At 46.6% G+C, this 16,076-nt stretch overlaps 1 protein-coding gene across 1 annotated transcript in view; it reads right to left on the bottom strand.

Annotated features, from left to right (window-relative positions):
- Positions 1–5,968: 5,968 nt before the first annotated feature.
- The window catches only part of LOC135543701 (protocadherin Fat 3), a 290,068-nt gene continuing 279,960 nt past the window's right edge, over positions 5,969–16,076 (bottom strand). Inside the window, exons 73-79 of the mRNA XM_064971068.1 lie at positions 15,210–15,230; positions 15,055–15,077; positions 14,310–14,602; positions 13,348–14,120; positions 8,210–8,234; positions 7,682–7,756; positions 5,969–7,271 (exon numbers count right to left, since the gene is read on the bottom strand). Of these exons, the coding sequence (XP_064827140.1) occupies positions 6,495–7,271; positions 7,682–7,756; positions 8,210–8,234; positions 13,348–14,120; positions 14,310–14,602; positions 15,055–15,077; positions 15,210–15,230 (1,987 nt within the window). The 3' untranslated portion in view covers positions 5,969–6,494. The remainder of the gene's footprint in view (positions 7,272–7,681; positions 7,757–8,209; positions 8,235–13,347; positions 14,121–14,309; positions 14,603–15,054; positions 15,078–15,209; positions 15,231–16,076) is intronic.

Below are 16,076 nucleotides of genomic sequence, written 5' to 3'. Positions count from 1 at the left end.
AGCCTAGTGGTTAGAGTGGAGGGGCGGCAGGTAGCCTAGTGGTTAGAGTGGAGGGGCTGCAGGTAGCCTAGTGGTTAGAGTGGAGGGGTGGCAGCCTAGTGGTTCGAGTGGAGGGGTGGCAGGTAGCCTAGTGGTTAGAGTGGAGGGGTGGCAGGTAGCCTAGTGGTTAGAGTGGAGGGGCGGCAGGTAGCCTAGTTGTTAGAGTGGAGGGGCGGCAGGTAGCCTAGTGGTTAGAGTGGAGGGGCGGCAGGTAGACTAGTGGTTCGAGTGGAGGGGTGGCAGGTAGACTAGTGGTTAGAGTGGAGGGGCGGCAGGTAGCCTAGTGGTTAGAGTGGAGGGGCGGCAGGTAGCCTAGTGGTTAGAGTGGAGGGGGGCAGGTAGCGTAGTGGTTAGAGTGGAGGGGCGGCAGGTAGCCTAGTGGTTAGAGTGGAGGGGGCAGGTAGCCTAGTGGTTAGAGTGGAGGGGCGGCAGGTAGCCTAGTGGTTAGAGTGGAGGGGCGGCAGGTAGCCTAGTGGTTAGAGTGGAGGGGCTGCAGGTAGCCTAGTGGTTAGAGTGGAGGGGTGGCAGGTAGCCTAGTGGTTAGAGTGGAGGGGCGGCAGGTAGCCTAGTGGTTAGAGTGGAGGGGCTGCAGGTAGCCTAGTGGTTCGAGTGGAGGGGTGGCAGGTAGCCTAGTGGTTAGAGTGGAGGGGCTGCAGGTAGCCTAGTGGTTAGAGTGGAGGGGTGGCAGCCTAGTGGTTCGAGTGGAGGGGTGGCAGGTAGCCTAGTGGTTAGAGTGGAGGGGTGGCAGGTAGCCTAGTGGTTAGAGTGGAGGGGCGGCAGGTAGCCTAGTTGTTAGAGTGGAGGGGCGGCAGGTAGCCTAGTGGTTAGAGTGGAGGGGCGGCAGGTAGACTAGTGGTTCGAGTGGAGGGGTGGCAGGTAGACTAGTGGTTAGAGTGGAGGGGCGGCAGGTAGCCTAGTGGTTAGAGTGTAGGGGCGGCAGGTAGCCTAGTGGTTAGAGTGGAGGGGAGGCAGGTAGCCTAGTGGTTAGAGTTTAGGGGCGGCAGGTAGCCTAGTGGTTAGAGTGGAGGGGTGGCTGGTAGCCGAGTGGTTAGAGTGTACGGGCGGCAGTTAGCCTAGTGGTTAGAGTGGAGGGGCAGCAGGTAGCCTAGTGGTTAGAGTGTAGGGGCGGCAGGTAGCCTAGTGGTTAGAGTGGAGGTGCGGCAGGTAGCCTAGTGGTTAGAGTGGAGGGGTGGCAGGTAGCCTAGTGGTTAGAGTGGAGGGGCGGCAGGTAGCCTAGTGGTTAGAGTGGAGGGGCGGCAGGTAGCCTAGTGGTTAGAGTGTAGGGGCGGCAGGTAGCCTAGTGGTTAGAGTGGAGGGGGGGCAGGTAGCCTAGTGGTTAGAGTGGAGGGGCGGCAGGTAGCCTAGTGGTTAGAGTGTACGGGCGGCAGGTAGCCTAGTGGTTAGAGTGGAGGGGCGGCAGGTAGCCTAGTGGTTAGAGTGTAGGGGCGGCAGGTAGCCTAGTGGTTAGAGTGGAGGTGTGGCAGGTAGCCTAGTGGTTAGAGTGGAGGGGTGGCATGTAGCCTAGTGGTTAGAGCGTTGGGCCAGTAACCGAAATGTTGCTGGATTGAATACCTGGGTTGACAAGGTAAAAATCTGTCATTCTGCCCCTGAACAAGGCAGTTTAACCCACTGTTCTCCAGTGGGCTGTCAGTGTAAATAAAGATTTGTTCTTAACTGGCTTGTTAAATACTTTTTAACATTTGGATCAATGGACTCTCATCAGTCCTGGATAGAATCCTACTGAAGACATATCAGGTAATACGGTGTTCCATTAAGTGGAATAAACACTTAAACAAACAATCCCAGAGTGTCAAGCCCTGACCGTAGAGATCCTTATTATTCTCTATGTTTTGTTAGGTCAGGGTGTGACTCGGGTGGGAAAGTCTATGTTTTCTATTACTTTGTTTTGGCCGAGTGTTGTGGTTCCCAATCAGAGGCAGCTGTCTACCGTTTGGATTTTGTAGGATCCTGTTTTCTGTTTATAGTGTCTGTACCTGACAGAACTGTGCGTTTTCGCGTTGTTGTTTTGTTTAAGTGGTTTTTGAATAAACACTTACCATGCTGCGCTTTGGTCCTTTCGACGAGCCCCTTTCTGGTTATCTTATCATTTTAACCTGCTGCATCAATTTAGTCAAAATATAAAACTTATTGTTGAAACAAATCTGTTTGAACCTTCAAAAGTTGGTGCTGGTTTATCAGCTTAATATTTGGTACTAAAGCCTTTACTTGGATCTACCTTAATTTTAAAGGTAGAACATTTTGAACTGCCTCCTACTCTGTCCCAGATGCTAATATATGCATATTATTCATATTGGATAGGAAACACTCTGAAGTTTCTAAAACTGTTTGAATGATGTCTGTGAGAACTCATATGGCAGACAATAACTTGAGAAACAATCCAACTAGGAAGTGGGATATCTGAGGTTTGTAGTTTTTCAAAGCTTTGCCTACACATTGAGTACACATTGAGATATGGATGAGGTTGCACTTCCTTGGGCTTCCACTAGATGTCAAAGTCTTTTGAAACTTGAATGAGGACTCTACTATAAAGGAGGGGCTCATGAGACCTGTTTGAGTCAGTGGTCTGGCAGAGAGCCTCGGTCTCATGATGCTCCCAACAGAATTACCTCTGGTTCCAGTGCCTCCGGTTGGAAGATTATTGATGTTTTATGTTAATTTTACAATTGATTCCATACAACGTTTGACATGTTTCTAAAGGACTGTAACGGAACTTTTCGAGTTTTTTTCTGGACGAAATGCTCGCGCCTCATGAAGATGGATTACTGGGCTGAACAAGCTAACAACAAGTGGCTATTTGGACATAAATGATGGAACTTTATGTAACAAATCAATCATTTATTGTCGAATTGGGATTCCTGGGAGTGCCTTCTGATGAAGATCATCAAAGGTAAGTGACAATTTATGGTGTTGTTTCTAAATTTGTTGATTGCAAAATGAGCGCCGTTCTCAGATTATGCGTTTTCTGTAAAAGAAAAATTAAATCTGACACAGCGGTTGCATTAAGGAGAAGTCTATCTTTAATTATGTGAATAACACTTGTATCTTTTATCAATGTTTATTATGAGTATTTCTACTAAAATCACCAGATGTTTTGGAATCAAAACATTACTGCACATAAGGCGCCAATGTAAACTGAGATTTTTGGATATAAATATGCACATTATCGAACAAAACATACATGTATTGTGTAACATGATGTCCTATGAGTGTCATCTGATGAAGATCATCAAAGGTTAGTGATTAATTTGATCTATATTTCTGTTTTGTGACTTCTCTCTTTGGCTGGAAAAATGTCTGTGTGTTTTTTCGACTTGTACATCACTTTTGGCTACCGAAATAAACCTAAAATTCAGTCACCAAAACGCTGAACCTTTATCCAAATTAACTCCATAATATCGACTGAAACATGGCAAACGTTGTTTAGAATCAATCCTCATAATCATATGTTGTGCTTTAGCTGTAAAGCATTTTTGAAATCGGACACGATGGGTAGATTAACAAGATGTTTATCTTTCATTTGCTGTATTGGACTTGTTAATGTGTGAAAGTTACATATTTCGGAAAAATATTTTTGAATTTCGTGCGCTGCCTTTTCAGCGGAATGTTGTTGAGGTGTTCCGCTATTGGTACCCCTGCGCTAGAAAGGTTAATCAGTCCAAACTTCACTAGTCATAGGTGTCCCGTTTCCAGAACCCCACACCCTGGGCTTTTAGTTAGTCTCATCTGTTTCACTAGTCATAGGTATTCCTTTCAGTTAGTCTCACCTGTCTCACTAATCGTGGTGAGAGAACCCCACATGATTCTCTATGATGGCACCCCGCAGGTCCATATAGATTCACAGCAGCCCCCCGTTAGGACCCCGTGATTTCTTTATCGATTGTTGTCAAGAAACATTAGTCTTAACCTTACTTCTATCTGTTCTCAATGACGCATCCATTCCTCTGACCCTCCCAGCCAGACGGGGATCCGATCTGCTCCGTCTAGCTGGCTTCCCCAGCTGCATCTAATGCAACTCCCGTGCGTGTTAACCTGGATTTCTCCTGGAACAATCAGGAACAATCAGCAAAATGAAGATTATCATCCCATCGTCGCCAAATATGTTGAGGACCAAGTGAGATACTTCCTTTTTTTTTCTCGAAACAATCAAATGTTCCTGTCTTTGACTCGACTACCCTGCCTTTCCTGTCTCTCCCCAGCTGAACGATCTGTTCAATTAAAACACACAACACAGGCCTGACTTCACCATCATCATCATCAACAACATGTATGTGTCACATCTATTTAATCATCGATAGTTACTCAACAGACTATTAAATAGTTGGTAAGTCGTTACAACAAAGAGACATTAATCAACACGAATAACAGCAAGATCTAACTAATAGCTAAACAATAACTAATTAGCTAAGTTAAGTTTATACATAAATACACTGAGTAATGCTGTTTTCAAGTCAACTACTATATTGCCTCATGTTAATGAATCTGTCTATATTGTAAAGTGTTACCTTAACAATTCCTAAGTATTATTCAGTTGCAGAAAAATAGTGAATATACTGTATATGTACAATCAAACTCATATTGACAGACAGAAGACAAACATACAGTACATGTAGAATGGCAGGTCTGTAGTAAAATATACAACATACAACTGCAAATGAACAGAGAATCCACACTTCATATTGTTGAGACTGTGAAGATACAGGCTGTGACTGCAGCTATTTAATAGCCTGTGTTTGTCTGTCTGTCTTTCTCGCCGTCTCTGTTTGTCTGTCTGTCTTTCTCTCCGTCGCTGTGTGTCTGTCTGTCTCTCTCTCCGTCGCTGTGTGTCTGTCTGTCTTTCTCTCCGTCGCTGTGTGTCTGTCTGTCTTTCTCTCCGTCGCTGTGTGTCTGTCTGTCTCTCTCTCCGTCTCTGTGTGTCTGTCTGTCTCTCTCTCCGTCTCTGTGTGTCTGTCTCTCTCTCTCCGTCTCTGTGTGTCTGTCTGTCGTTCTCTCCGTCTCTGTGTGTCTGTCTGTGTCTGTCTGTCTGTGTCTGTCTGTCTGTCTGTCTGTCTGTCTGTCTGTGTCTGTCTGTCTCTCTCTCCGTCTCTGTGTGTCTGTCTGTCTGTGTCTGTCTGTCTGTCTGTCTGTCTGTCTGTCTGTCTGTCTGTCTGTCTGTCTGTCTGTCTGTCTGTCTGTCTGTCTGTCTGTCTGTCTCTCCGTCTCTGTGTGTCTGTCTGTCTCTCTCTCCGTCTCTGTGTGTCTGTCTGTCTCTCTCTCCGTCTGTCTGTCTGTCTGTCTGTCTGTCTGTCTGTCTGTCTGTCTGTCTGTCTGTCTGTCTGTCTCCGTCTCTGTGTGTTTGTCTGTCTGTCTGTCTGTCTGTCTGTCTGTCTGTCTGTCTGTCTGTCTCTCTCTGTGTGTCTCTCTCGCTCTCCGTCTCTGTGTGTCTGTCTGTCTCTCTCGCCGTCTCTGTGTCTCTCTCTCTCTCTCTGTCTGTCTCTCTCTCAATGTGTCTGTCTCTCTTTCCGTGTGTCTGTCTCTCTTTCCGTGTGTCTGTCTCTCTCCATCTGTGTGTCTGTCTCTCTCCGTCTGTGTGTCTCTCTCCGTCTGTGTGTCTCTCTCTCCACCTGTTTGTCTCTCTGTCTGTCTCTCTCTCTCTCCCCATGTGTCTGTCTCTCTTTCCGTGTGTCTGTCTCTCTCCATCTGTGTGTCTCTCTCTCTCCGTCTGTGTGTCTGTCTCTCTCCGTCTGTGTCTGTCTCTCTCTCTCCGTCTGTGTGTCTGTGTATGTAATGTAATCATACTGTACATGAGTTAAAATGGTCCGCTACAGACTCAAAGCATTAATAGTTACATCAACTGCATGTTGTGAAAACAGAACTGCATGTTGTGAAAACAGAACTACATGTTGTGAAAACAGAACTACATGTTGTGAAAACAGAAATACATGTTGTGAAAACAGAACTGCATGTTGTGAAAACAGAACTACATGTTGTGAAAACAGAACTGCATGTTGTGAAAACAGAATTACATGTTGTGAAAACAGAACTACATGTTGTGAAAACAGAATTACATGTTGTGTTGCACTATTGAGGTAATGTGTGGAACGTTTCTATTATCTTACAGTGACTGCATTTAAATAGATTTGATATTATTTAATAAGTTGTGCTGGTCCTGTCTCGCAAAAGAGCCAGTCAGTGGATGGTTCTGGAAGATGTTTTGATCAGTACAGCCGGTCCCAACCAGTGGATGGTTCCGGAGGATTCTCTGATCAGTACAGCCCGGCCCAGCCAGTGGATGGTTCTGGAGGATTCTCTGATCAGTACAGCTCGTCCCAACCAGTGGATGGTTCTGGAGGATTCTCTGATCAGTACAGCTCGGCCCAGCCAGTGGATGGTTCTGGAGGATTCTCTGATTAGTACAGCTCGTCCCAACCAGTGGATGGTTCTGGAGGATTATCTGATCAGTACAGCCCGTCCCAGCCAGTGGATGGTTCCGGAGGAGGGGGTGTATCAGAGGGTCTCTGTGTGCGTGTAGCCCTCCGAGCTCTGAGTGACACCAGATTCAACAGTCTCTCCAGCTCATCTCCTGACTCAGACCTCTCTAGCCTTGAACTGTGACCGCCAAGTCTCGACCCCTGGGTCACCTCCAGGGGCGCCCAGGCGTTCTGTCCATCCCAGGCCCTGAGCGGGGGTAGCAGCTGGGCTGGGTGGAGGTTGAGCCCTGGAGGAGGAGAGGGGTAACCCTGGTAAGCAGGCCGTGTTGGGGGAAGAGTATCATAGTGGTTCTGGTCAGGTTCTGGAACAGGGTCTGGGGCAGGGATTGTATCTGGATTGGGTTCACGATATTCTTCATACACTGGTGAGGAGGTCTCCTCTCGATCAATAGGTTGGTGCTCTTTCTCTCCCTCGCTGGAGTGGACTCTATTTTCGACCGTGAATACTCTGTCTATCCCGTACCCTGTCCCTGTGTGCCTCTCGTACCTCCTCTCGTACTTTCTGTCTGCTGTGTGTGGTCTGGCTACCCCTGTGCCACCTCCGTCTCTACACTCACTCCTGTTTCCTCTTCTGTCCCCAGAGGGTTCTCTTCTATCTCTTCTATCAGCTGAACCATAGCCTCTGTGAACTCTCCCTCCATATCTTATATCTCTCTCTCCCTCTCTCTCTCCTTCCATCCCTCTCTCTCCCTCCATCCCTCTCCCCATCCTCTCTCTGTCTATCCCTCTCCCTCTCTCTCCCTCCATCCCTCTCGCTCTCTCCATCCCTCTCGCTCTCTCTCCCTCCATCCCTCTCTCTCCCTCCATCCCTCTCTCTCCCTCCATCCCTCGCCCTCTCTCTCTCTCCATCCCTCTCCCTCTCGCTCTATCCATCCATCTCCCTCTCGCCCTCTCCATCCCTCTCCCTCTCTCTCTTTCCATCCTTCTTCTTCTCTCCATTCCTCTCCCTCTCGCTCTTTCCGTCCCTCTCCCTCTCTCCATGTCTCTTTCTCTCTCTCTCTCATACCCCCTCCTCTCAGCTGAGAGTGACCTTCTTCTGTCCACTGAGTTTCCTCTCTCTCTTTCCCTCCTGTACCCCCCCAGCCCATAGTCCAGCTGTAATGAGTACACGCTTCCTGCTCTGCTGAACGACGGAAGGTCATCTATAATGTCACACTGTGACCCCCCATCGATGCCAGGTAGGCGGAGCCGGGACGGGGACAGCCAATCAGACGACTCCCACTGGTAAGCTAGGGAGGAAGAGGAGGGAGAGTGTTAGAAGGTTATTGTACGTGCTGTGTGTTATTGTACATTATAACATATCAGGGTACATGTTGGCTGTATTGGGGGTCAGGGTACATGTTGGCTGTATTGGGGGTCAGGGTACATGTTGGCTGTATTGGGGGTCAGGGTACATGTTGGCTGTATTGGGGGTCAGGGTACATGTTGGCTGTATTGGGGGTCAGGGTACATGTTGGCAGTATTGGGGGTCAGGGTACATGTTGGCTGTATTGGGGGTCAGGGTACATGTTGGCTGTATTGGGGGTCAGGGTACATGTTGGCTGTATTGGGGGTCAGGGTACATGTTGGCAGTATTGGGGGTCAGGGTACATGTTGGTGGAGAGCAGGTACTGTAACATTGCAGCTACAAATCAGAGTGAAAAAAAAACATCGTCTTTATTTATGTTTTTAAATGCTCTTACAATCCACTTCGTACTCTGACGAACTCTAAAACACAGAATATACCCAACGATACAATGTTACAGATGATCCATCTACATGGAGAGACATCGCCCTCTTCCCCTCTCTGTCAAGAAAGTGTAGCCTAGTGGTTAGAGTGGAGGTGTGGCAGGTAGCCTAGTGGTTAGAGTGGAGGGGTGGCATGTAGCCTAGTGGTTAGAGCGTTGGGCCAGTAACCGAAATGTTGCTGGATTGAATACCTGGGTTGACAAGGTAAAAATCTGTCATTCTGCCCCTGAACAAGGCAGTTTAACCCACTGTTCTCCAGTGGGCTGTCAGTGTAAATAAAGATTTGTTCTTAACTGGCTTGTTAAATACTTTTTAACATTTGGATCAATGGACTCTCATCAGTCCTGGATAGAATCCTACTGAAGACATATCAGGTAATACGGTGTTCCATTAAGTGGAATAAACACTTAAACAAACAATCCCAGAGTGTCAAGCCCTGACCGTAGAGATCCTTATTATTCTCTATGTTTTGTTAGGTCAGGGTGTGACTCGGGTGGGAAAGTCTATGTTTTCTATTACTTTGTTTTGGCCGAGTGTTGTGGTTCCCAATCAGAGGCAGCTGTCTACCGTTTGGATTTTGTAGGATCCTGTTTTCTGTTTATAGTGTCTGTACCTGACAGAACTGTGCGTTTTCGCGTTGTTGTTTTGTTTAAGTGGTTTTTGAATAAACACTTACCATGCTGCGCTTTGGTCCTTTCGACGAGCCCCTTTCTGGTTATCTTATCATTTTAACCTGCTGCATCAATTTAGTCAAAATATAAAACTTATTGTTGAAACAAATCTGTTTGAACCTTCAAAAAGTTGGTGCTGGTTTATCAGCTTAATATTTGGTACTAAAGCCTTTACTTGGATCTACCTTAATTTTAAAGGTAGAACATTTTGAACTGCCTCCTACTCTGTCCCAGATGCTAATATATGCATATTATTCATATTGGATAGGAAACACTCTGAAGTTTCTAAAACTGTTTGAATGATGTCTGTGAGAACTCATATGGCAGACAATAACTTGAGAAACAATCCAACTAGGAAGTGGGATATCTGAGGTTTGTAGTTTTTCAAAGCTTTGCCTACACATTGAGTACACATTGAGATATGGATGAGGTTGCACTTCCTTGGGCTTCCACTAGATGTCAAAGTCTTTTGAAACTTGAATGAGGACTCTACTATAAAGGAGGGGCTCATGAGACCTGTTTGAGTCAGTGGTCTGGCAGAGAGCCTCGGTCTCATGATGCTCCCAACAGAATTACCTCTGGTTCCAGTGCCTCCGGTTGGAAGATTATTGATGTTTTATGTTAATTTTACAATTGATTCCATACAACGTTTGACATGTTTCTAAAGGACTGTAACGGAACTTTTCGAGTTTTTTTCTGGACGAAATGCTCGCGCCTCATGAAGATGGATTACTGGGCTGAACAAGCTAACAACAAGTGGCTATTTGGACATAAATGATGGAACTTTATGTAACAAATCAATCATTTATTGTCGAATTGGGATTCCTGGGAGTGCCTTCTGATGAAGATCATCAAAGGTAAGTGACAATTTATGGTGTTGTTTCTAAATTTGTTGATTGCAAAATGAGCGCCGTTCTCAGATTATGCGTTTTCTGTAAAAGAAAAATTAAATCTGACACAGCGGTTGCATTAAGGAGAAGTCTATCTTTAATTATGTGAATAACACTTGTATCTTTTATCAATGTTTATTATGAGTATTTCTACTAAAATCACCAGATGTTTTGGAATCAAAACATTACTGCACATAAGGCGCCAATGTAAACTGAGATTTTTGGATATAAATATGCACATTATCGAACAAAACATACATGTATTGTGTAACATGATGTCCTATGAGTGTCATCTGATGAAGATCATCAAAGGTTAGTGATTAATTTGATCTATATTTCTGTTTTGTGACTTCTCTCTTTGGCTGGAAAAATGTCTGTGTGTTTTTTCGACTTGTACATCACTTTTGGCTACCGAAATAAACCTAAAATTCAGTCACCAAAACGCTGAACCTTTATCCAAATTAACTCCATAATATCGACTGAAACATGGCAAACGTTGTTTAGAATCAATCCTCATAATCATATGTTGTGCTTTAGCTGTAAAGCATTTTTGAAATCGGACACGATGGGTAGATTAACAAGATGTTTATCTTTCATTTGCTGTATTGGACTTGTTAATGTGTGAAAGTTACATATTTCGGAAAAATATTTTTGAATTTCGTGCGCTGCCTTTTCAGCGGAATGTTGTTGAGGTGTTCCGCTATTGGTACCCCTGCGCTAGAAAGGTTAATCAGTCCAAACTTCACTAGTCATAGGTGTCCCGTTTCCAGAACCCCACACCCTGGGCTTTTAGTTAGTCTCATCTGTTTCACTAGTCATAGGTATTCCTTTCAGTTAGTCTCACCTGTCTCACTAATCGTGGTGAGAGAACCCCACATGATTCTCTATGATGGCACCCCGCAGGTCCATATAGATTCACAGCAGCCCCCCGTTAGGACCCCGTGATTTCTTTATCGATTGTTGTCAAGAAACATTAGTCTTAACCTTACTTCTATCTGTTCTCAATGACGCATCCATTCCTCTGACCCTCCCAGCCAGACGGGGATCCGATCTGCTCCGTCTAGCTGGCTTCCCCAGCTGCATCTAATGCAACTCCCGTGCGTGTTAACCTGGATTTCTCCTGGAACAATCAGGAACAATCAGCAAAATGAAGATTATCATCCCATCGTCGCCAAATATGTTGAGGACCAAGTGAGATACTTCCTTTTTTTCTCGAAACAATCAAATGTTCCTGTCTTTGACTCGACTACCCTGCCTTTCCTGTCTCTCCCCAGCTGAACGATCTGTTCAATTAAAACACACAACACAGGCCTGACTTCACCATCATCATCATCAACAACATGTATGTGTCACATCTATTTAATCATCGATAGTTACTCAACAGACTATTAAATAGTTGGTAAGTCGTTACAACAAAGAGACATTAATCAACACGAATAACAGCAAGATCTAACTAATAGCTAAACAATAACTAATTAGCTAAGTTAAGTTTATACATAAATACACTGAGTAATGCTGTTTTCAAGTCAACTACTATATTGCCTCATGTTAATGAATCTGTCTATATTGTAAAGTGTTACCTTAACAATTCCTAAGTATTATTCAGTTGCAGAAAAATAGTGAATATACTGTATATGTACAATCAAACTCATATTGACAGACAGAAGACAAACATACAGTACATGTAGAATGGCAGGTCTGTAGTAAAATATACAACATACAACTGCAAATGAACAGAGAATCCACACTTCATATTGTTGAGACTGTGAAGATACAGGCTGTGACTGCAGCTATTTAATAGCCTGTGTTTGTCTGTCTGTCTTTCTCGCCGTCTCTGTTTGTCTGTCTGTCTTTCTCTCCGTCGCTGTGTGTCTGTCTGTCTCTCTCTCCGTCGCTGTGTGTCTGTCTGTCTTTCTCTCCGTCGCTGTGTGTCTGTCTGTCTTTCTCTCCGTCGCTGTGTGTCTGTCTGTCTCTCTCTCCGTCTCTGTGTGTCTGTCTGTCTCTCTCTCCCTCTGTGTGTCTGTCTCTCTCTCCGTCTCTGTGTGTCTGTCTGTCGTTCTCTCCGTCTCTGTGTGTCTGTCTGTGTCTGTCTGTCTGTGTCTGTCTGTCTGTCTGTCTGTCTGTCTGTCTGTGTCTGTCTGTCTCTCTCTCCGTCTCTGTGTGTCTGTCTGTCTGTGTCTGTCTGTCTGTCTGTCTGTCTGTCTGTCTGTCTGTCTGTCTGTCTGTCTGTCTGTCTGTCTGTCTGTCTGTCTGTCTGTCTGTCTGTCTGTCTGTCTCTCCGTCTCTGTGTGTCTGTCTGTCTCTCTCTCCGTCTCTGTGTGTCTGTCTGTCTCTCTCTCCGTCTGTCTGTCTGTCTGTCTGTCTGTCTGTCTGTCTGTCTGTCTGTCTGTCTGTCTGTCTGTCTGTCTGTCTCCGTCTCTGTGTGTTTGTCTGTCTGTCTGTCTGTCTGTCTGTCTGTCTGTCTGTCTGTCTCTCTCTGTGTGTCTCTCTCGCTCTCCGTCTCTGTGTGTCTGTCTGTCTCTCTCGCCGTCTCTGTGTCTCTCTCTCTCTCTGTCTGTCTCTCTCTCTCAATGTGTCTGTCTCTCTTTCCGTGTGTCTGTCTCTCTTTCCGTGTGTCTGTCTCTCTCCATCTGTGTGTCTGTCTCTCTCCGTCTGTGTGTCTCTCTCCGTCTGTGTGTCTCTCTCTCCACCTGTTTGTCTCTCTGTCTGTCTCTCTCTCTCTCCCCATGTGTCTGTCTCTCTTTCCGTGTGTCTGTCTCTCTCCATCTGTGTGTCTCTCTCTCTCCGTCTGTGTGTCTGTCTCTCTCCGTCTGTGTCTGTCTCTCTCTCTCCGTCTGTGTGTCTGTGTATGTAATGTAATCATACTGTACATGAGTTAAAATGGTCCGCTACAGACTCAAAGCATTAATAGTTACATCAACTGCATGTTGTGAAAACAGAACTGCATGTTGTGAAAACAGAACTACATGTTGTGAAAACAGAACTACATGTTGTGAAAACAGAAATACATGTTGTGAAAACAGAACTGCATGTTGTGAAAACAGAACTACATGTTGTGAAAACAGAACTGCATGTTGTGAAAACAGAATTACATGTTGTGAAAACAGAACTACATGTTGTGAAAACAGAATTACATGTTGTGTTGCACTATTGAGGTAATGTGTGGAACGTTTCTATTATCTTACAGTGACTGCATTTAAATAGATTTGATATTATTTAATAAGTTGTGCTGGTCCTGTCTCGCAAAAGAGCCAGTCAGTGGATGGTTCTGGAAGATGTTTTGATCAGTACAGCCGGTCCCAACCAGTGGATGGTTCCGGAGGATTCTCTGATCAGTACAGCCCGGCCCAGCCAGTGGATGGTTCTGGAGGATTCTCTGATCAGTACAGCTCGTCCCAACCAGTGGATGGTTCTGGAGGATTCTCTGATCAGTACAGCTCGGCCCAGCCAGTGGATGGTTCTGGAGGATTCTCTGATTAGTACAGCTCGTCCCAACCAGTGGATGGTTCTGGAGGATTATCTGATCAGTACAGCCCGTCCCAGCCAGTGGATGGTTCCGGAGGAGGGGGTGTATCAGAGGGTCTCTGTGTGCGTGTAGCCCTCCGAGCTCTGAGTGACACCAGATTCAACAGTCTCTCCAGCTCATCTCCTGACTCAGACCTCTCTAGCCTTGAACTGTGACCGCCAAGTCCCGACCCCTGGGTCACCTCCAGGGGCGCCCAGGCGTTCTGTCCATCCCAGGCCCTGAGCGGGGGTAGCAGCTGGGCTGGGTGGAGGTTGAGCCCTGGAGGAGGAGAGGGGTAACCCTGGTAAGCAGGCCGTGTTGGGGGAAGAGTATCATAGTGGTTCTGGTCAGGTTCTGGAACAGGGTCTGGGGCAGGGATTGTATCTGGATTGGGTTCACGATATTCTTCATACACTGGTGAGGAGGTCTCCTCTCGATCAATAGGTTGGTGCTCTTTCTCTCCCTCGCTGGAGTGGACTCTATTTTCGACCGTGAATACTCTGTCTATCCCGTACCCTGTCCCTGTGTGCCTCTCGTACCTCCTCTCGTACTTTCTGTCTGCTGTGTGTGGTCTGGCTACCCCTGTGCCACCTCCGTCTCTACACTCACTCCTGTTTCCTCTTCTGTCCCCAGAGGGTTCTCTTCTATCTCTTCTATCAGCTGAACCATAGCCTCTGTGAACTCTCCCTCCATATCTTATATCTCTCTCTCCCTCTCTCTCTCCTTCCATCCCTCTCTCTCCCTCCATCCCTCTCCCCATCCTCTCTCTGTCTATCCCTCTCCCTCTCTCTCCCTCCATCCCTCTCGCTCTCTCCATCCCTCTCGCTCTCTCTCCCTCCATCCCTCTCTCTCCCTCCATCCCTCTCTCTCCCTCCATCCCTCGCCCTCTCTCTCTCTCCATCCCTCTCCCTCTCGCTCTATCCATCCATCTCCCTCTCGCCCTCTCCATCCCTCTCCCTCTCTCTCTTTCCATCCTTCTTCTTCTCTCCATTCCTCTCCCTCTCGCTCTTTCCGTCCCTCTCCCTCTCTCCATGTCTCTTTCTCTCTCTCTCTCATACCCCCTCCTCTCAGCTGAGAGTGACCTTCTTCTGTCCACTGAGTTTCCTCTCTCTCTTTCCCTCCTGTACCCCCCCAGCCCATAGTCCAGCTGTAATGAGTACACGCTTCCTGCTCTGCTGAACGACGGAAGGTCATCTATAATGTCACACTGTGACCCCCCATCGATGCCAGGTAGGCGGAGCCGGGACGGGGACAGCCAATCAGACGACTCCCACTGGTAAGCTAGGGAGGAAGAGGAGGGAGAGTGTTAGAAGGTTATTGTACGTGCTGTGTGTTATTGTACATTATAACATATCAGGGTACATGTTGGCTGTATTGGGGGTCAGGGTACATGTTGGCTGTATTGGGGGTCAGGGTACATGTTGGCTGTATTGGGGGTCAGGGTACATGTTGGCTGTATTGGGGGTCAGGGTACATGTTGGCTGTATTGGGGGTCAGGGTACATGTTGGCAGTATTGGGGGTCAGGGTACATGTTGGCTGTATTGGGGGTCAGGGTACATGTTGGCTGTATTGGGGGTCAGGGTACATGTTGGCTGTATTGGGGGTCAGGGTACATGTTGGCAGTATTGGGGTCAGGGTACATGTTGGTGGAGAGCAGGTACTGTAACATTGCAGCTACAAATCAGAGTGAAAAAAAAACATCGTCTTTATTTATGTTTTTAAATGCTCTTACAATCCACTTCGTACTCTGACGAACTCTAAAACACAGAATATACCCAACGATACAATGTTACAGATGATCCATCTACATGGAGAGACATCGCCCTCTTCCCCTCTCTGTCAAGAAAGTGTTCATGAAATGCTCGCCCTCCTGCATACTACCATGGCTTGTAGATGCAGGTATTCTCTCTCCCAAACAAAAGGCCTTTATAGACAGACAGGGTACGACTGAGCATGTTCTCTTCCTTAAAAGGGATGACATCAAGCATGAATCGTTTCCCACGGTGGTTTCTGGACATTAGCGACGCCGTCGGTGCTTTATCACAGAGTGTAATGATCAATGATTTTGAGGAAATACATCTGTCTCAGGTGGTCCAAGCAAAGATTCAACATCCGTTTGCCAATGTGAATATCCAACAGAAAGTTCTGAGCGATGGGGAAAGTGTGCTATGCCTAATAAACAAACCCACCACACGTGACGTTGTCTTCATGAGACAATGTGCGGAGGGTTCAGGTGTTCCGGGTGTTGAGTGGATTGACTTCCAGACTGACTCGCCTGTTGAACATGGTCAACAGTGACGATGTGCCAGAGCCTCCCTCCTTCTGGACTTACGGAGGCAGAAGGTTCCACGGGCCAGAGACACAGAGGACAGTTTCCTGGGCTTCGGGAGGAAGGCCAATGGGAAAATTGGACACTGCGGGCTGCTGCAGGCTTTGGAGTCTGGTCAGACCGTTCGGACATTAACGACCTGTGCAACCGGACTGGAGACTAGTCTTGTGTAGCCATACTTCCAAAATCACCTTGTTCAGTTGGAGATCTGGAGAATTTTTTTATTAGCCGAAATGATTTGATTCGCTGGCAGCAAGATTGTGGGGGGGGGATGTTACATTTCGAGAGCCCTCCCCCACATGCCTGTTGGCGTTTTGCAGAGTTGTCAACAACAGCAGAACATGGAAGACAGCCTGGAGGACATCACACACGCGGGGACACTTGTCAAACTGAAAGGTGCTTCAACTCACAGTCCATATGGCATC

This window comes from Oncorhynchus masou, chromosome 8 (genome assembly GCF_036934945.1).
Source record: "Oncorhynchus masou masou isolate Uvic2021 chromosome 8, UVic_Omas_1.1, whole genome shotgun sequence".
Classification (NCBI taxonomy): Eukaryota; Metazoa; Chordata; class Actinopteri; order Salmoniformes; family Salmonidae; genus Oncorhynchus; species Oncorhynchus masou.
This window is presented reverse-complemented; position numbering and strand designations above follow the sequence as displayed.